General features: G+C 39.6%; 1 protein-coding gene across 1 annotated transcript in view; it reads left to right on the plus strand.

The window, feature by feature from the left end:
* PACRG (parkin coregulated) overlaps positions 1-21938 on the plus strand; it is an 803955-nt gene that overhangs the window by 512045 nt on the left and 269972 nt on the right. Inside the window, exon 4 of the mRNA XM_073627473.1 lies at positions 9192-9341. Coding sequence (XP_073483574.1) covers positions 9192-9341 — 150 coding nt within the window. The remainder of the gene's footprint in view (positions 1-9191; positions 9342-21938) is intronic.

Genomic DNA, 21938 nt, shown 5'->3' on the forward strand with positions numbered 1-21938 from the left:
GGTTTATTTACTAAAGCTAGAGAGGGCAAAATTATTTGCAATTCTGCAGAGAAACCAATCAGCTTCTAGATTTTATTGTTAAAGCTTAATTAAACAAGCTGAGGTTAGAAGCTGATTGTGACTAATTTTGCCCTCTCTAGCTTTAGTAAATTAACCCCAGTGTGTCCCCGGAAGACTGTAAAGCTCACCATATTCTATACAATCTGATTGTACAATCTCCTTTATACCATCAACTATGTAGTGCAAGAGCCTGCCTGATTGGATACATAGGCGCGCCCTCTTGTTATATAGTTTTGGTAAATCTAAAGGAGATTCTACAATTAGATTGTCTAGTGTATGGCCACTGTTATACACCTAAAATGAACTAGAAGCACTTTCAGTGCTATTAATTGTTAATGACACTCCAAACACGAAGCAAAAACACATTTTGCCATTTGAAAAAATGAGCAACAAGCACAGCAAAATGCAAAGTAAAAATTGTGCAAAAAACAAGATGTCATAATGTCCATGAGCTACTTTGCCACATGTAGGGCAACCCATTGACATCAATTGGCTTCCCTATGTGCGTTGTGGGAAAAATGAGCCAAAAAATGTGCGCTCCCACTAAGCCAGGTGTGAATGACAATGACATTACAATGGTCAGTAGGACAAAATAGGTGAATTGCCCCAGACACTAATAAAAGTTTAACAGAGGGTTTAAAACTTGCACACTAAATTCAAAACTAGGAAAACCTTTATTCCATTACATATATTTTATAGGGAAATTAATAACATTATTAACATGAGGTGCAAACATTTGCCATAATATTAGCAGAACAGCCCAAGTCACAGCAGCGGTATCCCTTGGAAAACAAACGTCCATTTCCCTACTCCTGTTCTACCAATCGTTGATTGGAGAGCTGTATTGCAAAGTGAGCTGTAAGTCCACAACTTAAGCTTTGCATCCACTGACATTTTTGCATGACACTGACAGAAAACGTAGCCATGCTCTTGACCGCCTGTGGCATAAGACTAAGTTCCAGGAAGACTTCACACAATATAAATCTGCCCTCCTAAAATACTATTCCTGCCTTTACACTGCCAAACAGACCTACTTTACCACACTCATTAACACCTTCTCATCCAGTCCACATCAACTCTTCTCTACCTTCAACACTCTACTCTGTCCTCCACTGCCTCCACCCACCAACTCACTCACTGCCCAGCAGATCGCCAATCACTTCAAAACTAAGATTGATACAATTCATGAGGAGATCTCCAATGCGCAAAAACCTCCCCCATGCAACACCCCATGTACACAGATACAATCATTACTTACCTCATTCAACCCTGCTACTATTAATGAGGTTGCTAAACTTTTATTTAACACTCATCTAACCACTTGCCCCCTGGATCCTGCTCCCTCGCAAATGCTACGCTCACCCTCTGACTCGATTCTACACTCTCTAACTCACATTTTCAACCTCTCCCTCTCTCACCCCCATACTTAAAAAGCCCTCACTGGACCCCACTAATCTTAACAACCTACGTCCCATCTCCTTACTCGCCTTCTCCTCCAAACTTCTTGAAAGACTGGTCTACAACCAACTAAGCGACCATCTGACCATGAATAAACTTCTTGAGCCCCTTCAGTCCGGATTTCGCCCTCAGCACTCCACGGAAACTGCTCTCCTTAAACTCTCAAATGACTTACTAATGGCTAAAACCAGTGGACACTATTCTGTACTACTTCTCCTGGATCTCTCTGCTGCCTTTGACACAGTGGACCACCCCCTCCTCCTCAATAAACTCCACTCCTTTTGTCTACGTGACTGTACTCTTCGCTGGTTCTCATCCTACCTATCCCACCGCTCCTTCAGTGTCACTTACAACTCCTCCTCTTCTCTTCCTTTCTCTGTTGGGGTCCCCCAAGGTTCTGTTCTTGGACCTCTCCTTTTCTTAATCTACACCACCTCCCTGGGTCAGTTGATTGCCTCCCACGGCTTTAAATATCATCTTGAGAAAGGAGTACCGCTATTCTCACCACCAATAGCGAGCTAACTTGGAAACGCGTCGCACAGCTGTGACATCACAGCCCAGTGCTGTGCTGAGCTTGCCCTCCAAGCCTCGTTTTGGCTCCCTATACACGGCCGTAGCTATTCCACCTCACGGAGCTGTACGAGCCTTGTCATACACTGCAGCACGGCCGGTGATCGGCCTTGGCATCCTCACAGCCATATCCCTGGAACCCGCAGCTAGATGGACTGTGTCATTCTGACTTCATCCAATCCTGATGTGTAATCTGGATACCTGAGGGAGACCCTGCTGTGCCCAGTCATCCCACCCCATCCTTGCCTGGATCCGATGTGGGGTCAGCACTGTATGGACTTGCTGTGACTTGTAGTTCTCCATCTTCTCCTCTACCCAGAGACGTATTGGAACGCAACATTACAGTTTTCCATGTGAGTGGATATTGTTTGTTGAATAAATTATTGTTGATATATACTCAGAGGCGCCCCTTTCCTTGTTTTTTTTTTTTTTTGTTCTTGGTGGAAGCCTGTGTGGTTCTTTGTAAGTGCAATAAAATAAAAGTGATTCTGTCATCCAATTGGTACATCATCAGACTGGTACCATAGAGGTTTCAGTGGAAAAAATGGGTAGGGTTGACATACAGTATTGGTGTTTTCAGAAGGATAATTTGTTAGGCACTTTAGGGCCATTTGTACATCTAGGACAGACAACCCCCACCCCACAATAATACAGGGATTATGTGTTTGCTACCATAGTCAGTTGTACCTCACAATTTTCAAGTGTATCTAAACCCAAGAACAAATGTGTGTTATATTGCATCTTGGCGGTCTTTAGAAATTTTGTTGGCATTTGTTTTCTTATTTCATCCTATTTCTTTATTATACTTGGTGATACTGCCAGTGACTATCTGTCCTAAGGTGACAGCACTCACTTTCTGTGCTGTATCTATGAAAGAGCAGCATTGCCATCCTAGGAAAGGACTACAGAACATTTCCCCTTTTCCACACCATAGAGAGGTGTTCTTTGGTCCACTGTGAGAACTGGGTATAATGTTGACTGATAACACTTAAAGTGGAGTTCCAGTCAACTGTGGAAAAAATAAAAGTCAGCAGCTACAAAAACTGTACCTGCTGACTGTTAAAAAACAGCCACTCTCCTGTCCCATGATCGAACGGTGTGCTTACCCCAGTTGGTCTCACCTGCTGTCTTTGACCCCCGGCGCCTGCATCTGCACTGTGGGTACCCGGCTGTGACAGCTTGCGGCTTCACAGCAAGGTGCCCACTGCGCAAGCGTGATTCGTGTTGCACATCGTGAATGGTGAATGCAGTTTTCTGGGACCTGTCTGAGTCCCAGAAGACTGCAGGGGGGAGCGAGGGAGGAGAACTTCCATTTCCGACTGCCACAGCGGTCTGAACAGAAGTGGAAAGAGGGTACCTGTCAAAATGGGGTACCTGCCCCCGATGCTCCTCAAAAGTGCCAATTCTTTCAAGAGGAGCGGGGAACGAGTCCTTAAAGTGGAACTTCCCCTTTTGGGTGGAGCTCCACTTTAATAGAAGTAGAGAGCACAGGAAGTTATTAGCTCAGGTGATTTTAGGCAGAATCAAAATTTATTTTTTTGTACTTATCAAACAGATTTATCAGTGGCATTTTAACAGACCAAAAGTAAAAAATGATGAAAGTTTATTGTTATGTTTTATATACACATTAGGGGAGGGGTCTCAAACAGGCAGCCCTCCAGCTGTTGCGAAACTACAAGTCCCATCATGCCTCTGCCTGTGGGAGTCATGCTTGTAACTGTCAGCCTTGCAATGGCTCTTGGGAGTTGTAGTTTCGCCACAGCTGGAGGGCCTTCAGTTTCAGACCCCTGCTTTAAGAGCACCTTCACACACATGGCCAAGGGGCAGAAAAAGCAAGTGGTTGAGCCACTGTTTTATGGCCCACCAACCAGCCACCAAGGGCATGCATCCGTGAAGCAAAGTATCCCATGGCATTTGGCAAGTGGTACTGCCAATGAACATGACCCATTCAAGTGAACAATGTCGCGTCACAATCGGCATGAAAGCGCATACAATGCACATGGGTCTAGCGCAGTGAGTCAGCATTTTTAGGGTTAAAGCAGGCAATAAGGAGGTGATAAATTGCCTCTTTACAACCTGCCAAGCACCTCTGAAAAATGATCCACCATGGATTGCTTTTCAAAGGGGTGACAGGGGCAGGGCAGGGGTCATGTATAACTGAGCCCTATTGTGACCTGTTCCTGTACTACTTCAAGAGGACTTCTATCTGACTTGTGCCCATAGACTTTTATGGAGGTCGTCTGCAAGTCAGATCCTCATCTATATTAATGTGATTTAGATCTGACATTACAGGAAGATTACCCAGGCTGGGCATGACATTTTCCTGTTTGCTGTTATCTTGTGCTTACCTGCACAAGACAATGTCACTTTAAAGTTGCATCAAGTTGTATCAAAGTAGTACTCAAATTGCCAGGAAATTGCCTGGTAAAGTCGCACCATAAGTCGATGACTTTCAGGTCGCAGTAGTGTGAACCAAGCCAAAAAACCTAGAAGCTGATTGCATAGCTGCACCTGATTCTGTGTGCACCAGTTTTAGTAAATCTCCCGTTAGAGTAGTAAATAGATGAAAATATTTACTTATTTTCTGCTGTTATACCAGAACAGAATGTGGATACCCCAGCAGGGACACAGAAAACCATTTAGACATGTAATTCTCATTGTATACAGCCCACAGGTTACATTAGTACCATATACTGTGACATAGAATGGGGACAGATGGACTTAATTATATACAGTATAGACTACAATTGTAAATTCTAATATTGCTGAGCACTGAAAATTGGCCATCTCTACAGCACTAGTACACTACACTCCCTAATATCCTGCTGTTCCATTCAACTTTATACTATATGCCCCCTGGATATTTATTTCTTATTTTAACGCTTAACTCTGGACATGAAAACAGTCATTTAAATATATTCCTCAATAGCCACAAAGAATATAAATCCACTTTGTGTGCGCTAAATGCTAAACCTAGATATTACCTAGGCGATGCGATCCTTTGCACTAATTTCCCCAGAATTTAGTAACTGTGGTAAAGTTGCACCCAATCAGGTCCAAGGAAAATAGCATTTTTGCACACTAAGTGCAAAGGCCATAGTCTATCTGCCTTTTAGTAAATCAACACCTGTGTTTTCTATTAGACCAGAGGTTGCCAAACCACTGTGCAGAAAACAGAGCTGGAGAAGAAACCCAACAAGCCCCACCCACTACAGACCGCCTGCAGAAAACTACAGGAAGGGGTGGAGACATGACCAGTCACCCTGCACAAGATAAAAGAGCTGCGGTGATTGGTCTTTATTACAGGGAGCTCCTGCACAGAAGTAAAGTTTCTCACTCTATTACTGTATAGATCTGGAAGAAATACACACAGCACACCAAGATTCAATGAAGAATACATATGACTCTTGTATTTACACAATAATTATTTATTCTGGAGTTCAGCTGTAAGCTATTGTCATGTTAAAATTGCTAAATTATATTTTATTTTGTATTCCTTCTGCTACACTTTTAAAAATAGCTGCTCAAACGACTGTATTAGTTAACAATCTGTGCATATTTTTCCAGAATTAATACTTGAACCGAGGACCTTTTCTAAACATCCACTTCTCATTTTTGTTCCTTTTATTTTGAAAAGTCTTTTGCATCGCTTCAATGCAAATGCTTCTGAGAAGAACTGTAAAGTTTGCAAAATGTAATCATTAGAGAGAAGAGATTCTGAATTTGTCCCTTCCCAGGTTGACTTCCTGTTGTCATAGTGTCCAAAAAAAGTAACTGTGATTTCTTTATACTTATTGAATAGACTAATAACAGAGCCAATGTGAAGGAAGAATAGCCTTCTTGGGGTCTGCTTGAGGTGTCAGCAGAAACTGTGGGAACAAATAACAGTCACACAAGGCAGCGTTTTATAACATCAGGGCTGCAATCCATCTCTTAGTTTCGTTCAAGGCTTTGACTAATAAAGGCCTTTTTACAATTCCCAGCAGAGTTCAGCTTAATTCCCTACAGTGCCTTAGGGGCCTGAAATACATTGCTTTGTAGCAATCAACGAGGCAAAAAAAAAAATGAAAGCGTGAAAAGTATAATCAGTGTTTTTCTAACTGGCCCACATAGGTAAGGGTTAAAGTTCTGTATCAACATATGACATTTTAACACTGGCTTGAATTCATTTTCTAAAAGAGTATGTATGTTATTGAAAAAAAAAAAAAAACTCTATTTCACTGGACCAACACTTGCTCCCAATTCTAAAACATATTTTTGGGTGGAAAAATTGTCTGTGGTGCAACTGTATATATTGCTCAGCTTTTGAAAAGGTAATGTCCTTTGAATAAATATAAATTTGCAAAAGACAATAATGATGATGACTGTACACTGCGGGATTGATTGACTAAAAGCAAATAGACTGCACCTTGCAAGTGTGGTTGCACTAATTTCCCCAGAATTTAGTAACTGTGGTAAAGTTGCACCCAATCAGGTCCAAGGAAAATAGCATTTTTGCACACTAAGTGCAAAGGCCATAGTCTATCTGCCTTTAGTAAATCAACACCTGTGTTTTCTATTAGACCAGAGGTTGCCAAACCACAGTTTGCAGGCCAAAAATGGCCTGCTCCAAGATTTTATCCAGCCCCATGATGTAAAAATTGTAAGAAGGGACTTTGATGGGGACCTTAAAGTAAGGGGGAACTCTAATGGGGACTCTCATGTAAGGGGGGGCTCTGATGTAAAGGATGTAAGGTGGGGGTTCTGTGGGGATTCTGATGTTAGGACCGACTCTGCTTGTTTATTTGGAGTTTCTTTGCTTTATTTTTGTTACGTTTTCATGTTTTGTATTTTTAATCCAATGAATATTTGTAAAATATACAAAGTGGCCCCCCCTGAAAAGTTTGGGGACCCCTTGTACTAGATCAACATTCATGCAAAAAGATTTGCTCTGTCAGAAAGGGTAAAACTATAGCTATAGCAACCCATGCAACTGTTGTGGACCAAAGGCCAAGGGGTCAAGTTCATATCTTAACCACTTGCTTACTGGGCACTAAACCCCCCTCCTGCCCAGACCAATTTTCAGCTTTCAGCGCTGTCGCACTTTGAATGACAATTGCGCAGTCATGCTTCACTGTACCCAAATGAAATTTTTATCATTTTTTTACACAGATAGAGCTTTCTTTTGGTGGTAATTAATCACCATTGGGGTTTTTATTTTTTTGCTAAACAAACAAAGAAAGACAGAAAATTTTGAAAAAAAAAAATTTTTGTTCATAGTTTGTTATAAAATTTTGCACACAGGTAATTTTTCTCCTTCATTGATATGCGCTGATGAGGCTGCACTGATGGGCACTGGTGGGCACTGATGGCCTGCACTAATGGGCAGTGATAGGCTGCACTAATAGGCACAGATAAGGTGGCACTGATGGGCACTGATAAGGTGGCACTGATGGGCCCTGATAGGTAGCATTGATGGGTGGCACTGATGGGTGGCACTGAATGGCACTGATAGGCAGCACTGAATGACACTACTAGGTGTCACTGATAGGTCGCACTGATAGATGGCACTGGTGGGCACTGATAGGTTGCACTGATAGGTGGCATTGATGGGCACTGATAGGTGGCACTGGTGGGCACTGATAGGTAACACTGATAGGCAGCACTGGTGATGAGGCACTGATTAGTGGCATTGATAGGTGGCACTGTGGGCACTGATAGGTGGAGCTGTGGGCACTGGTAGGTGGTGCTGGTGGGCACTGGTAGGCGGCGCTGTTGTGCACTGGCAGGTGGCACAGGTGGGCACAGATCACTCGGCGACAGCTCTCCGTGATCGGGACCGATGTCCCTCTGATAGCTGCCGGTGATCGGCTTTTTTCTTCTCCTCATGCTATTAAAAAGGGTGCACCCACCTGCCACTGATAGATCCCCATCAAATTTTTACTATAAATCCCTGTGAAATCTAGTTACCCCCTGGTAGTCAGTGCATATTTCTCACAGGAAGGAGAGGGCCTCTAATCTATTGCAATGTACAGTTGTAATAGTGGGATTTTGGGAAAAAAATAAGAGTTAGACCTGAAAATTCCCACATAATAACTATGAATGTGACTCTTCCCTTTCTTAGGGTGCTCCTGACGTGTTGCCTATTTTTGACAGTTCTCAGTTATTACTAATGGCAGTTAAAGAGATAGGATAGAATCAAACCAAGGAAATGAAAATATGGTTTAGTACACCAAATCTCTTCAATATGTTGGGTGATAGACTTCTTTAAAGTGTAATTCTAGTCAAATTCTAACTAAGGCTAAATCTACTCCCATCCCCATTCTAATTTACCCTGTAAAAGAAAAGATGTGTGTACTTATCTATTCTGAAGCCGCTCCAGTCTGGTTACATGATTAGATTCCAGCATCAGCTTTTAGTGTAGAGGAGGGACAGCCAGAAATGGCTGCCCCATAGTAAACCTATGGGTGACATCATCACCTAGGCTCTGCAGTCATTGTCTCTCCTGACAGACCGGGCAGCTTCAGAATAGGTAAGTTCAGACATCTTTTCTTTTAAAAGGTATAGACAGACAGAATAGTCTAAGAATGGGGGTGGGAGTAGGTTTAGCTTAGAATTTGACTGAAATGCCACTTTAAAGACAAAATGTTGAGACCGTTTTTCTGGTTTGTTTAAAACAGCATAACCTTGTGGTTGTATGACTACACACCAGAGCCACATGGCAAGCAAATGTATTAAAATGCAGCTATACTATTACAAATATGGCCCTAATACTTTTGAATCTTGTATACACAGCAACTTCTTTGTTCATCACACTTTTGGCAGATGCTGTACTTTTTCTATTTTAGCAAAAAACTATTTCAAGTGAGAAGTGTTTTATTCTTTACATACCAGTATATGCTTGCTAAATTTATATCACATGCTCGGTTGCCCTGTTGACCATTTCTTAGTCTGTCATATTCATAATGTAATTTATATGAGATTTTTATTTTGACATTGGCACCATGTACAAGTTTATTTTTTGTCTGTAACAAAATTGAGTTATTTATGACAGTCAAACTGTCTAAAATGGCTATCAAACTGTACCGATATGTATAAAGTAAGATAATATTATCATGCTTTAGATGCCTTGAACACTCGCAACCGGCAAGTCATCTGCACCACTCTCAAAGTTCTGCAGCATTTGGTTGTTTCATCTGAAATGGTGGGTGAAGCTCTTGTCCCTTACTACCGCCAGATTCTTCCCATCCTCAACATCTTCAAGAATATAAATGGTAAGGCTTTCCTTTTACTTTCCTTTTACTAATTGATCCAAACATAATATGCATAAAAAACAGATTGATGTACAAATGTGTTGCTTGAATCTTTCCAAGTCTTAAAATGCCAACAAATTCAATCTATTTTAGAATAAAGAGAGCCATGGAGTATAGTAACATCACTTCGATTATATATCTTACCAGCTGCATCCAAAGATCAGAGTAAGACAAGCGCCTCATTTCCCAGTGCTGGGATCTAGTAATATTACTGCTTAATTTACCACACATCTCACATGTAGCTTATTAAAGCAAATAACATTGAAGACATTGTGTAATCTTCTAATAATTACATTTTGGAGGCTGTAGCTGTCTTTTAGGCAGACAAGTGGATTGTGTTGTCTGTGCAATAAATATCATCTTATAATTTGGATGGGCTTTTGAAGCAACCAAATTCCAATTGACAGCCATTGTAACCGGTTCATTTGATACATAGCTAGGCCTAAGTGATAATGGCAGTTTCTTCATTTCTGTAACAAAGAAAACGTGTTACTTTAAATGCATTAACAGCTCTATGTTCCACATTCTGTTAAGCACACCATCATCATGGATTCTTTCTCTGAAACTTTATGATAGAATCAGATACTGCAGTGCTAATGTAACTGCTCAGTTTCTGCACTGTAATGTAAGACATAGAGAGTAATGGAAGTGATTTACAGTATATATAAAATATATTTCTGTGTTTTCAAGTTATAGCTGGAAAAAACAAATGATTACCATAGTCCTTAGATGATAGCCAGATGTGCTTGATGTGGCAAACATGAATCCTTGGGATGCTTGAGTGTTTATATTTATGCCTGTGGAACAGAGTCCAGAGGAGACATGTGGACCTCCACAGACTTTTTCTGGTGGAAAAATAGTGACTGGATAAAGTTTTGAGACTTTTCAGATTGATTTTTCTCTTCATGGAATGGTTAGTTTGTAGTGTATGCTAATGCCATAGACAGGGGACTGTCATTCAAACCAACTGAAAAACAGCTAGACTATGTATCCTTCACCTCTTATCAACTTATTTTTTGTCATTTCAAAGCCACTGTTTCTAATTTTTAGGGACTTGTTAATGACTGGAATAGTACTACTGGATTGGAGTAGTGCCAATGTGGTGCCCATATTTAAAAATGGATAAAAGTCTTTACCAAGTAACTATAGGGCTGTTAGTTTAACTTCTATAGTTGGGAAGATACTGGAGAGTTTAATAAAAGACCACATAGATGAGTTGTTTCTGGTAAAGAAATATTTTAAACAACAGACAGCATAGATTCAAGAAAGACAGAAGTTGTCAAACAAACCTGATTTCTTTTTATGAGGAGGTAAGTAAACCCTTGGACAGAGGGGTGGTTGTGGACGTAGTATACTTGGATTTTGCAAAAGCGTTTGACACAGTTCCCCACACACAGCTCATGTGTAAGGTAAAGTCTACAGTCTTGGAAAGATCAGTTTGTAAATGGATAGAAAACTGGCTAAAAGACCGTATTCAGAGAGTAGTGGTTAATGATTCATATTCTGAATGGTCTAAGGTTATCAGTGGTGTACCCCAAGGTTCAGTGTTGAGACCCTTACTTTTTAATAATTTTATAAATTATATAGGGTCTGGGATTAAAAGTACCATTTAGTCTTTGCAGATTACACCAAGCTATGCAGTGGAATAACATCCTTACAGGATGTCTCCAACTTTCAAGCCGACCTCAATGCACTGTTTCCTTTTTTATGTTTCTAGAATATGTAGCATTCTGAGGGTCCTGGATTCTCTGCTCTATATCCACAGAAAAAAAAATGTACCATTTGCATTGTGTAACATGGACAGATGAAAGGATATAGCAGTTCCATTACTTCAATATTTCTTATAATCCGTTAGCTGCTATTATAGTACCTAACTGAGAGAGAAAAAAAAAGTAAAAACCTAAGAATGCAGCTGCTTTAAAGCCTTTTGATTGTAGCACAGCACATCATTTGAAATGCACTGAGGAAGCTGCTTTGATTGCTGAATATGTGTCATAATTTACAAGTATCCAGATGTTCAAGTCGTGGATCATTTCTATTCTGCTATATATTGTGCTCAGTGCACACTGTTAAATGTGTGATATATTCTGTGTTAATATTGTACTATTCCAGCTTGACTTTTTCCATTTAAGCCCTGTCTTTTTTGCCACATATTTCTCATATGGAACAAATGCCCTTATCTTGCCCCAATATTTACTTCAAATCCCTTTGATAATCATGTTTGTATATGTATATAGTACAGCAGTGCCGACCTTAACAACAAAGCTGTCAAAGTACAATAGCTCAATTGAGTGGGTCTTCGTGTTATGGATCAAAAATGTCATTTTAATAGAAAAATTCTTACTTCAAAGAGCACAATTCTATTGAAGTCTTTGAGACAGCTAGCACTAAAAATGAATGATGCTACTTTCAAGGAGTGAGAGTACTTCTTAATGAGTAAAATTTAACAAGCATGGGACATTGCCGTATAATAAGAAAGTCATAATCTTTCATTTCTATAAAGCTTTGCATGGGGAAGGCATTTTATATCCACTTTATCCATGCTTTCACTTTCAGTGTGTATCAATATCTTGCCTTCACCTTCCCACAAAGACATTGCCACTTTTCATAAATGTTTGATGAGATGCAAGGAAAAGGAACAGAAAGTAAATGTGAGCATAAAAAGATTAGTATTTTGAATGGTTATATCATTGGCTGCATTTCTGATTGCAAATGCCATCTACGGTACTCTATGAACTCTTTGAACCGTTAATATTAACATGTTCAAGAGAGTACACTCCACTGGGTTACTGTTTATGTTGTATATTATTTAATTAAAGTTAGCATTTTTAAAATGCTTCTTTCTGTACTTTACGGAACATAATTGTTAGCCATGGCATTGCCTCATTAAATACTCTTACCTTCTAAACTTCAGTTTAGCATTGATAAAACGTAGGTGTTCAAAATTATAGCTCTTGTGTAGTCTGTGATCTTGGCATTTTTAATGATCTACGGAGGCCTAGAGATTTTTTGATAATGTTCTTATTGATGTGTTTGCGTTAGATAGGCTGGAATATGTGTCTCTTGTGTGCATAAGTAGAACCCACAGCCTAATCTTGTTGGTAATGAAGGGAAAAAAGCAACTCAAATGATGATTTGATGAGCTACATTAAAATACCAAGCCATCTTTTGTCAATAAAAGTCAGTTGTATTCCTCTCTTGGGAAAGCAATGGTAGCCAAATTATGTATTTTTATAATTTACTTGTGCATTTCTGAATCTTTAATGGTATTTGATGCAACTGATTAGATGGCTAGCTGTTTGCTTTAGTATGACTTCTGTACTTGTGTGTGGATTGAGAAGTTGTAGAGAAAACCCCACATTAAAGCTGTGGGGTCCACTCATGTGTGGATCATCTTCAGAAGTTCCATCTGTGGCCTTTGACTGAATTTTCAACAGGCAACTCATTAGATGAACACACTAGTGTAGACACTGCCTGCTCAGACAATGGATGCTTGTAAACTGCACATCTACCAATAACCAACACAGAGGACCTAAATGTTCTAATGTGAAGGGATGTTGGACTTACTGGGGAAGGGGGCCTTTGTTATGTTTATTGATTTCTCTCTGCTTATATTGGAGCATTACACTGACCCAGACATGCTAAATCTAGTCAGATTCTAAAAGTTTTACAAGTTTTCTAAATACGTAAGGAGTTATGTTGAGATAAATCACGGTCATAAAGGTTTCCAGACAGGCTATTTTTAAATATCATTCGGCTATTCAATTTGCTTTCACAAAGAAAATTTGTTCTAGGGGTATATTTATTTAGCACTGAATGTGAAATTCACTGGACATTCACTGCAGGTGAATGCTTCTATTGCAGGCGGTTTAAATGACAGCAGGTGATTCACCTGCAGTACATATTTGTTGATTTTTACATTCATTGCTTTATAAATATGCCCCAGCCTACTATAGTTATACAAACAAATATAAGGCTTCAGGTACACTATAGCTCCTAAACTTGAGTTTAGGAGCTTTTGGCATTTTTTTGCCAAAGCTCCTAAACTCTACTCCATAAAAGCCAATGTACACATAGCAGGCGTTTACCAGAGTTAATGAGCTGTTATGGCTAGGGGAGCTTCAACCTCCCATCTCCGTGTTTTGTGTTCTGCGGCCAATGGTCAAAGTAGGCTATATGTACATGAAGGCTAAGAGTCTCAGGTTTTTGATTTATTGTAAGTTCACTTGAGTCATAGTTTCATGGCTATGATTTATTGTATTTGCTAATGTTATGTCTGTATTTTAAGATTTATAATTATCTGCTTATGATTTATCATAAGCAAACAGATCATCCAGAAAAAAAATCTGGGTATGCCCAACACTAAAAATAATAATAATAATATGGCCCATTTTCAATAATACCAATTATAACCAGCCATACCATCTAGGCATATTATAATTCTGTTATAGCTTGCATTATTTTTGTCTTGGTATAGCTAGCATAGTTAGAGAGTAGAATTTGATTAATATTCCATGTTTTCATTATAAGGTACTCATATGGGGAAGGATTGTGTCTGCTGCACTAGTTAGCTGTGCACTGTAGCAGCAACTGACAGCTATCTCATTTTATGATTGACATGTTCTAATTTTGACATCAGCATTACTTATTTTCTCAGTCATTGCTATACACCCTGATTTCTTGGTGCCTAAAATATATACTATAAAGAAATTATTATTTTCTTCCATGTGAGGATATCAGACAGTTGTAACTGATCTTCAAGCTCAATACATTATTGAACAAGGACACAGACTCCTCAAAGTCTCCCAGCTGCAATGACAGTAGTTAGGAAGAACGAGGGGTACTAATACTAAACTGTTTTCATTCTCTGATTTAGCTCTAGCTCCCAGCTGCCCCTCTCTTAATGGGACTGTCCCTCTTTTGGAGCCAAATCCATCCTTCGCCCTTAGGTGTCCTTTCGCTTGCTCAGATGTTTTGACCCCTATAGGAAAATGTGCTATTTTACTAACAATACAGTTATTCAACACTACTTGTCATCCAACCTCTAAATTTGTTATCTGCTATTTTAAAAAGCCAGTATACTGAAAAAGTAGTAGTGAAATTAGCACTTGTGGGTTTCACTAATCATTTTAGACAAACACATGGATGTGTCCATTGCCTAAATACTTTTTGCTTAAAGTCGGCCTGTTTTTTTCATCTCAGGATATGGAAAGAGATTTTAAGGGATTTGCTGATTTATCATACTCATAGGTTTTATATGAGTATTAGTCCATTATTATTAACCATTTCAAGCTAGGGTTAGGAAAGGGTCGCAGAGATTGACTATTAGTTTTCATGCATTAGTGATGCACTGTGAGTGTTCACGGGTACCTGGGAGAAAAACCAGGGGCGCCAAAAACTAAGTGCAGCAGAAGATGCAACAAATGGTATATTTAATTAAAATCAGCCAAATGGCTACTCACACTAATATAAAGATCAATAGGCATATAACAGTATAATACTGTGGTCACTCAGCGGGTCCCCGGTGGATGGTGGTGTGTAGATGTTAACACGAGAGGAGAGGAACAACCGGCCAGACATCTATCTTATCGTCTCGGAACCAGCATGGAACACACTCAGAGTTGCATCGGAAGTGACGTTAGAACATGGAAATAACGTTTCAAAGCATTTGCTTCTTTGTCAGATCTAAATGGCTATTGATCACTATTTGGTGCACCTTGTTTTTCTCCCATTGTTTTTCCAAAGACGGCTTCCCTCTCAGGGGAGCTGCCACTAATGCTGCATACGTATACTTCCTGGACTTTATAGACTTTCAGCTGTGTTATCAGTGTGTTTCGGTGCCCTCTCGAGCACCATTCTGTTTTTTGTCTCGTTGTTCTCTTGTACCTGGTTTACTAGGTTAGGAAATAACAGTAGCACTTTATGTTACAATGTTTCCAAAATAATTACAGAAAATTATAGGGTATTTTCTTTCTGCACATATTTCAAGGTATTATAGTTTTTATTACAGTCTTTGTCCCCATTAAAGGGAATCCAGCAGCACCTTAATACTCACTTTTGTGAGATACTGTATATATATATATATATATATATATATATATATATATATATATATATATATATATATATATATATATATATATATATATACATATATATATATATATACATATATATATATATATATATATATATACATATATATATATATATATATATATATATATATATATATATATATATATATATATATATATATATATATATATACAGTACCTCACAAAAATCAGTACACCCCTCACATCTTTGTAAATATTTTATTATCTTTTCATGTGACAACACTGAAGAAATGACACTTTGCTACAATGTAAAGTAGTGAGTGTACAGCTTGTATAACAGTGTAAATGTGCTGTCCCCTCAAAATAACTCAACACACAGCCATTGATGTCCAAACCGCTGGCAACAAAAGTGAGTACACCCCTAAGTGAAAATGTCCAAATTAGGCCCAATTAGCCATTTTTACTCCCTGGTGTCATGTGACTCGTTAGTGTTACAAGGTCTTAGGTGTGAATGGGGATCAGGTGTGCTAAATTTGGTGTTATCACTCTCACTCTCTCATACTGGTCACTGGAAGTTCAACATGGCACCTCATAGCAAAGAACTCTCTGAGGATCTGAAAAAAAGAATTGTTGCTCTACATAAAGATGGCCTAGGCTTTAAGAAGATTGCCAAGACCCTGAAACTGAGCTGCAGAACGGTGGCCAAGACCATACAGTGGTTTAACAGGACAGGTTCCACTCAGAACAGGACTCGCCACGGTCAACCAAAGAAGTTGAGTGCACGTGCTCAGCATCATATCCAGAGGTTGTCTTTGGGAAATAGACGTATGAATGCTGACAGCATTGCTGCAGAGGTTTAAGGGGTGGGAGGTCAGCCTGTCAGTGCTCAGACCATACACCGCACACTGCATCAAATTGGTATGCATGGCTCTCGTCCCAGAAGGAAGCCTCTTCTAAAGATGATGCACAAGAAAGCCCGCAAACAGTTTGCTGAAGTCAAGCAGACTAAGGCCATGGATTACTGGAATCATGTCCTGTGGTCTGATGAGGCCAAGATATATTTATTTGGTTCACATGGTGTCAAGCGTGTGTGGTGGCAACCAGGTGAGGAGTACAAAGACAAGTGTGTCTTGCCTACAGTCAAGCATGGTGGTGGGAGTGTCATGGTCTGGGGCTGCATGAGTGCTGCCAGCACTGGGGAGCTACAGTTCATTGAGAGAACCATGAATGCCAACATGTACTGTGACATACTGAAGCAGAGCATGATCCCCTCCCTTCAGAGATTGGGCCGCAGGGCAGTATTCCAACATAACGACCTCAAACACACCTCCAAGATGACCACTGCCTTACTAAAGAAGCTGAGGGTAAAGGTGATAGACTGGCCAAGCATGTCTCCAGACCTAAACCCTATTGAGCATCTGTGGGGCATCCTCAAACAGAAGGTGGAGGAGCGCAAGGTCTCTAACATCCACCATCTCCGTGATGTCACCATGGAGGAGTGGAAGAGGACTCCAGTGGCAAACTGTGAAGCTCTGGTGAACTGCATGCCCAAGAGGGTTAAGGCAGTGCTGGAAAATAATTGGTGGCCACACAAAATATTGGCACTTTGGGCCCAATTTGGACATTTTCACTTCAGGGTGTACTCACTTTTGTTGCCAGTGGTTTAGACATTAATGGCTGTGTGTTGAGTTATTTTGAGGGGACAGCAAATTTACACTCACCACTTTACATTGTAGCAAAGTGTAATTTCTTCAGTGTTGTCACATGGAAAGATGTAATAAAATATTTACAAAAATGTGAGGGGTGTATTCACTTTTGTGAGATACTGTATATTATCTAGCTTACTGCTTTAACTTGGAAAAACACTTTTTAACAGGGTAGATAGATATGTATGTCACCCACCTCCGGTGGTGTATCTAGGGTGTGGCACATAATTCACGTACACTGGATCACAGGGTCTGTCCCCAGCTCAGCTTTCAAAAGATAATGTAAGTCTGATGTAAAGGGGCTTTGATGAAAGTGATCTTAAAGTGTTGTTCCGGCCAAAATTATAATTTTTAAATAAAAATACCCCTATAATACACAAGCTTAATGTATTCTAGTAAAGTTAGTCTGTAAACTAGGGTCTGTTTTGTTAGTTTATAGCAGTAGTTTGTTATTTTATAAAATTACAGCAGGCCGTGGCCATCTTAAGTGTGGGCATCTGAAGCCAGACTGTATTTCTTCCTGGATCTCATCCTTGCAGATTTCGCACATGCTCAGTGCAGTGCTCAGTGCAGCGCAAGCAGTGTAATAGGTTTCAGGTCAGGTTTCCATAGCAACGGCAGTTTCAGATGAAGTTGCCGCCCCTTCCCAGAAGGCATTGCAAACAGGAAATGATGCAATGGGCTGCGGCCAGGGAGGAGGAAGTGAAAAATGAAAATGCAGATATACAGTAGGTGCTGAGAAAAAGAAATAAAAAAATATCCAATTTGTTTACAGTGCACAGTTTAGTGAGGGATGCTGAAGAGTTGTAAGGAGTTGTAAAAGTGGGTGGAACTCCACTTTAAGGCTCTGATGTGATCTGAATGGGGTAATCTGACAATGGGGGAGTCATGATGTTAAAGGGGAACTTTGATGTGAAGGGGTCTCCTAATGTAAAGGGGGCTCCTGATGTGAAAGGGGGACTCTGATGTGAACGTTTGCCAACTCATGGAGGCCTCAGACACAGAGGAGACAGTGACACTCACAGCAACACAATGTGATCATTGGTAATGCAACCAGCTGGAGCCTAGAGCCAGTGCACACTTTGGCAAAGTGCAGAAGTAGATTAGGCTACACTTCCTGAAGAAGAAAGAGTTTGACTTGCATTGAGTTGATAGTGGATATTAATATATTATCTGAAAATATGGGTGTCAGGTGTTTGGAAAAGGGCACCATTTTAGTGCTTGTCATAGGTACCATTTTCTGTAAATATGCCTCTGCCCACTCCAGCTAGTTTTGACCATCATTGTGTCTGTGGCTAGCAGAAAACACCCTTGCATGAACATTCTAGGGGCAAAAGGCACTCAGTAACTATGGGTTTCCGGTGTTTTAACTTCCTCAGATAAGGTCAGTGCCAGGGGTGTCTCACTGCACTTCTTCCATCCTTCTCTATTTTAATTAACACAGCTAATGAGCAATAAATGTTAATGCATGTTAATGCACATCCAATGGAAAACTGTTGTCCAGTGTTCATATTGTGCCTTTGTAGTTCCCTGCCTTTTAATATCTATTGCTAACTTTAGGATACATTAGTACCTAGCTGTTTCAAGTGCAAGTAAAATGCAGCACATCACCGACAATGCTGTTATCAGCCTGTGATGCTGACGACTGTACATTTATGAGTTGAAATGCTTATATTTATTTTTCCCTTTAGCTCTTTAAAGCTACCTTTTACCACACCAAGAATAACACGAAAACCTGTTTTACAGAAAAGTAAGAATAACTCTACTAGCTAAAAAAAAATTAAAATAATAAACATTTTACTCTGTAATTTACTTGCAGCTACTGCATCAATGGACATATACAGCATACATTTATTTCTATGGGCTGTACATTATTCACTGCATATATACTGTACTGTATATGTAACAAAAAACATCGCCATGTGATTTGTATACTGCGACCCAGACTTCCAGTATCCAGGAGAATGACTCTATTGCTTTGCTGGGTCTCTCTCAGCAGCATCAAGTGACAGCTGCAGGAAATTTAAAAGCGAATTGCAGATTTCTAAGTATGAAGAGGTTGAACATCCTCTCTAATTGCTTAGAGAGGGGGCTGTGCTTCCGCACTGGGGTGTGAAAGAAAAGTCTGGAGGATGAGAACAAAATTCCACAGGGATGATTATGTCTTTCCTTTCTTTCTTCTTCTTCTTTTTTTTTTTTTTTTTTTTGGTAAGACCCTGTAAAATGTTGTTCTAATGTGTCACACAATATCTGTAAACTTTGAAGTCCTTTCTTCAGTCTGAGATCTGCTAACAAAAATAAAGCATAATTTAGTATTGGTTTCTTGCTAGAAAATTATAGTAATTGTGTTTTGAACAGTACCATGGTGAGCTTGAAATGCTCTGAGAATCATCATATTTGGTTAGGAGGCTGTTAGTGTTTGAAGGGTTAAGCTGTAATGTGTAATTTGAACAGCATGTATAATTATCTCCGAGGAAATCAAAGTGTTCTTAGTATTGACAGAGAATGAGTTTTATCGTTGAAACAATGGCAAAAAAGTGCTATTCATGCAAAATAGTGCTGGGGCTTGGAAGCAAGCCACCGACTGTTTTGAACCGACAAATTTGAATCCCACCTAATACTGAACCTATTAGTCTTTTGTATTCCTAAAGGATGAAGTAAATGAGAGCATCTTTTTTGTAAATGGAAACATAAATAGCACCTATATTAATTTTAGCTGTGCATTTGGCAATTGCATCATGTTTCTCATCTATCTTCTGACATTTGCCTGAAGAAAGCACAAAGCATTTCTAAGTGGTGTTCATTACACAGACTTGAGACTGAATACGTGATTGGAGGAAATGAAAAGCAATCTGACATGTTTTAAAGTAGAACAGAACTTAAAAAAAAAAAATCTCAGCTTCAGAGACTCTTTCCAGAAGATTTTTTTCTTTCTTTTTCTTTTTTTTTTTTTTTTTTTTTAGCAGAAGCTTATCAGAATATCTCCTGTGGCTAAAGATTTGTTCTTACTGATGTTTTTCATTATTGTAGCAGAACTGTCATTATCGGAGATTAAATATAATATATTTTTCTAAATCTGAAGAAATGTAAATGTAACCTTGTTGTATCGGTGAATGTTTAAATTAAATTCATTATAAGAGATCTCAGGCTTTCTAATCCAACGTTGTCAGTGAATAAGGATAAAACCAGAGATGTTTGATAATCGGAAATTCATTAGCAAGCATGGATTTTTTAAGTAGTAGAGTAACTAGGAGTGACCAGGACATTTATTAACATGTTTCTAAGATACTCTAAGATCCTGCCTACAAAAAACAGATTTAGAACTTGTGTTGATCGATGCTGTGATGGACGCGGCGTCAGACCCTGTCCACTTTCACAAAATTGTGACAAATGGCTGGTCAAACTCATACCATACTGTCAAATGGTACAGTGACACTCACTCTCAGACTCACCCTGCCCAAAGATTTTCCAGCTCGCAAGATCACAATCAAGTGCCAGCAGACTGAGAGCGATTGTTGCTGGGTTTGGTTAAAGAGGAGCTCCAGGCTCCTGCAGAAAAAAATCAAAAGTCAGCAGCTACAAAAATTGTAGCTGCTGACTTTTAATATTAGGACACCTGTCCAGGAATCCAGCAGTGTCTTTGCCTGAGCCGATTCTTCAGTTGGCTATCGGGTGCTGCCGCCGTCATCTCCACTAAGAGAAACCGGCAGTAAAGCCTTGTGGCTTCACAGCCGGTTCCCTACTGCACATCCAAAAATTTGTGCTACGTTCTATGAATGGGGCGGCTGCGAGGGAAAGGAGGAGGAGCCCGCTCCCCCCCAAAAGGTGCCAAATGTGGCAGTGGGGGGGGGGGGGGGGAGGCAGATAAGCAGAGCTTCCACTTTTGGATGGAGCTTCGCTTTAACAAATTAACCCTTTTTACCCTAGGGCTCCATGAGCGTAGCAATTTACTGGTGTTTTTCAGGCGTTTTTTTTTTTACAAGCATTTTAAAGCATTTTACAAGCATATTACAAGTGTTTTACAGCTTCAGATGTTTTTGTTTAGCCAATAGAAAGCACTATGGGGAGGAGATATGAAGGAGATTAGGGGTGGAGAGCTGCTTTTTGAGCAAAAATGTTTAAGTCAGGTTTTTCAAAAAGAAGCTTGTGTACTTTTTTGAGTGACAGGTGTTTTGCTTCAGGCAACAGAAAGCTTATATGTGAACAGGAGCCATTGAAATGAATGGGATTTGGCTTGTTGAGCATTTTAGAGCTTCTAGCAGAAAATCGCTCTGGTGTGAACAGGGCCTAAATCAATTGCTGTCACCAGATATTTTTATCATAAAATATCAAACATTCACACTAACAATTATGACTTATAATACTGTACATGTCTGTAATACCCACTGTCACTGCAGACAAGAATATTCAGAGATTTACTATATAGTAGCACTCTTCAAAGAGACAGAGATTCTTTAACTAGTTCAGTTCTAGAGCAAATGTGTTCATTTTTTAGCACGCATGTAAAAATCTTCAATTTTGGAAATAAAATTACTTATTTTAGTGCAAACACGCACAATATAACACCCATTTTTGGTAAAATATAAAAGATGAAATTGCGTTGACTAAATCGATACCCAACATGCCAGGTCTTAAAATTGCATGCACCTGTGATATCACAAAAAAACCCTGGTGCCCAAGAATCTGCCTAGGTGATGCTTCATCAGTTTTGGGTTAACCAGAAGCTCTTGTGCTAAAATTATTGCTCTCAGTCTGACGTTTGCAGTGATACATTACATGTGTGGTGTGTGGTG

The sequence above is a fragment of the Aquarana catesbeiana genome, linkage group LG04 (assembly GCF_042186555.1).
Source record: "Aquarana catesbeiana isolate 2022-GZ linkage group LG04, ASM4218655v1, whole genome shotgun sequence".
NCBI classification, from domain to species: Eukaryota; Metazoa; Chordata; class Amphibia; order Anura; family Ranidae; genus Aquarana; species Aquarana catesbeiana.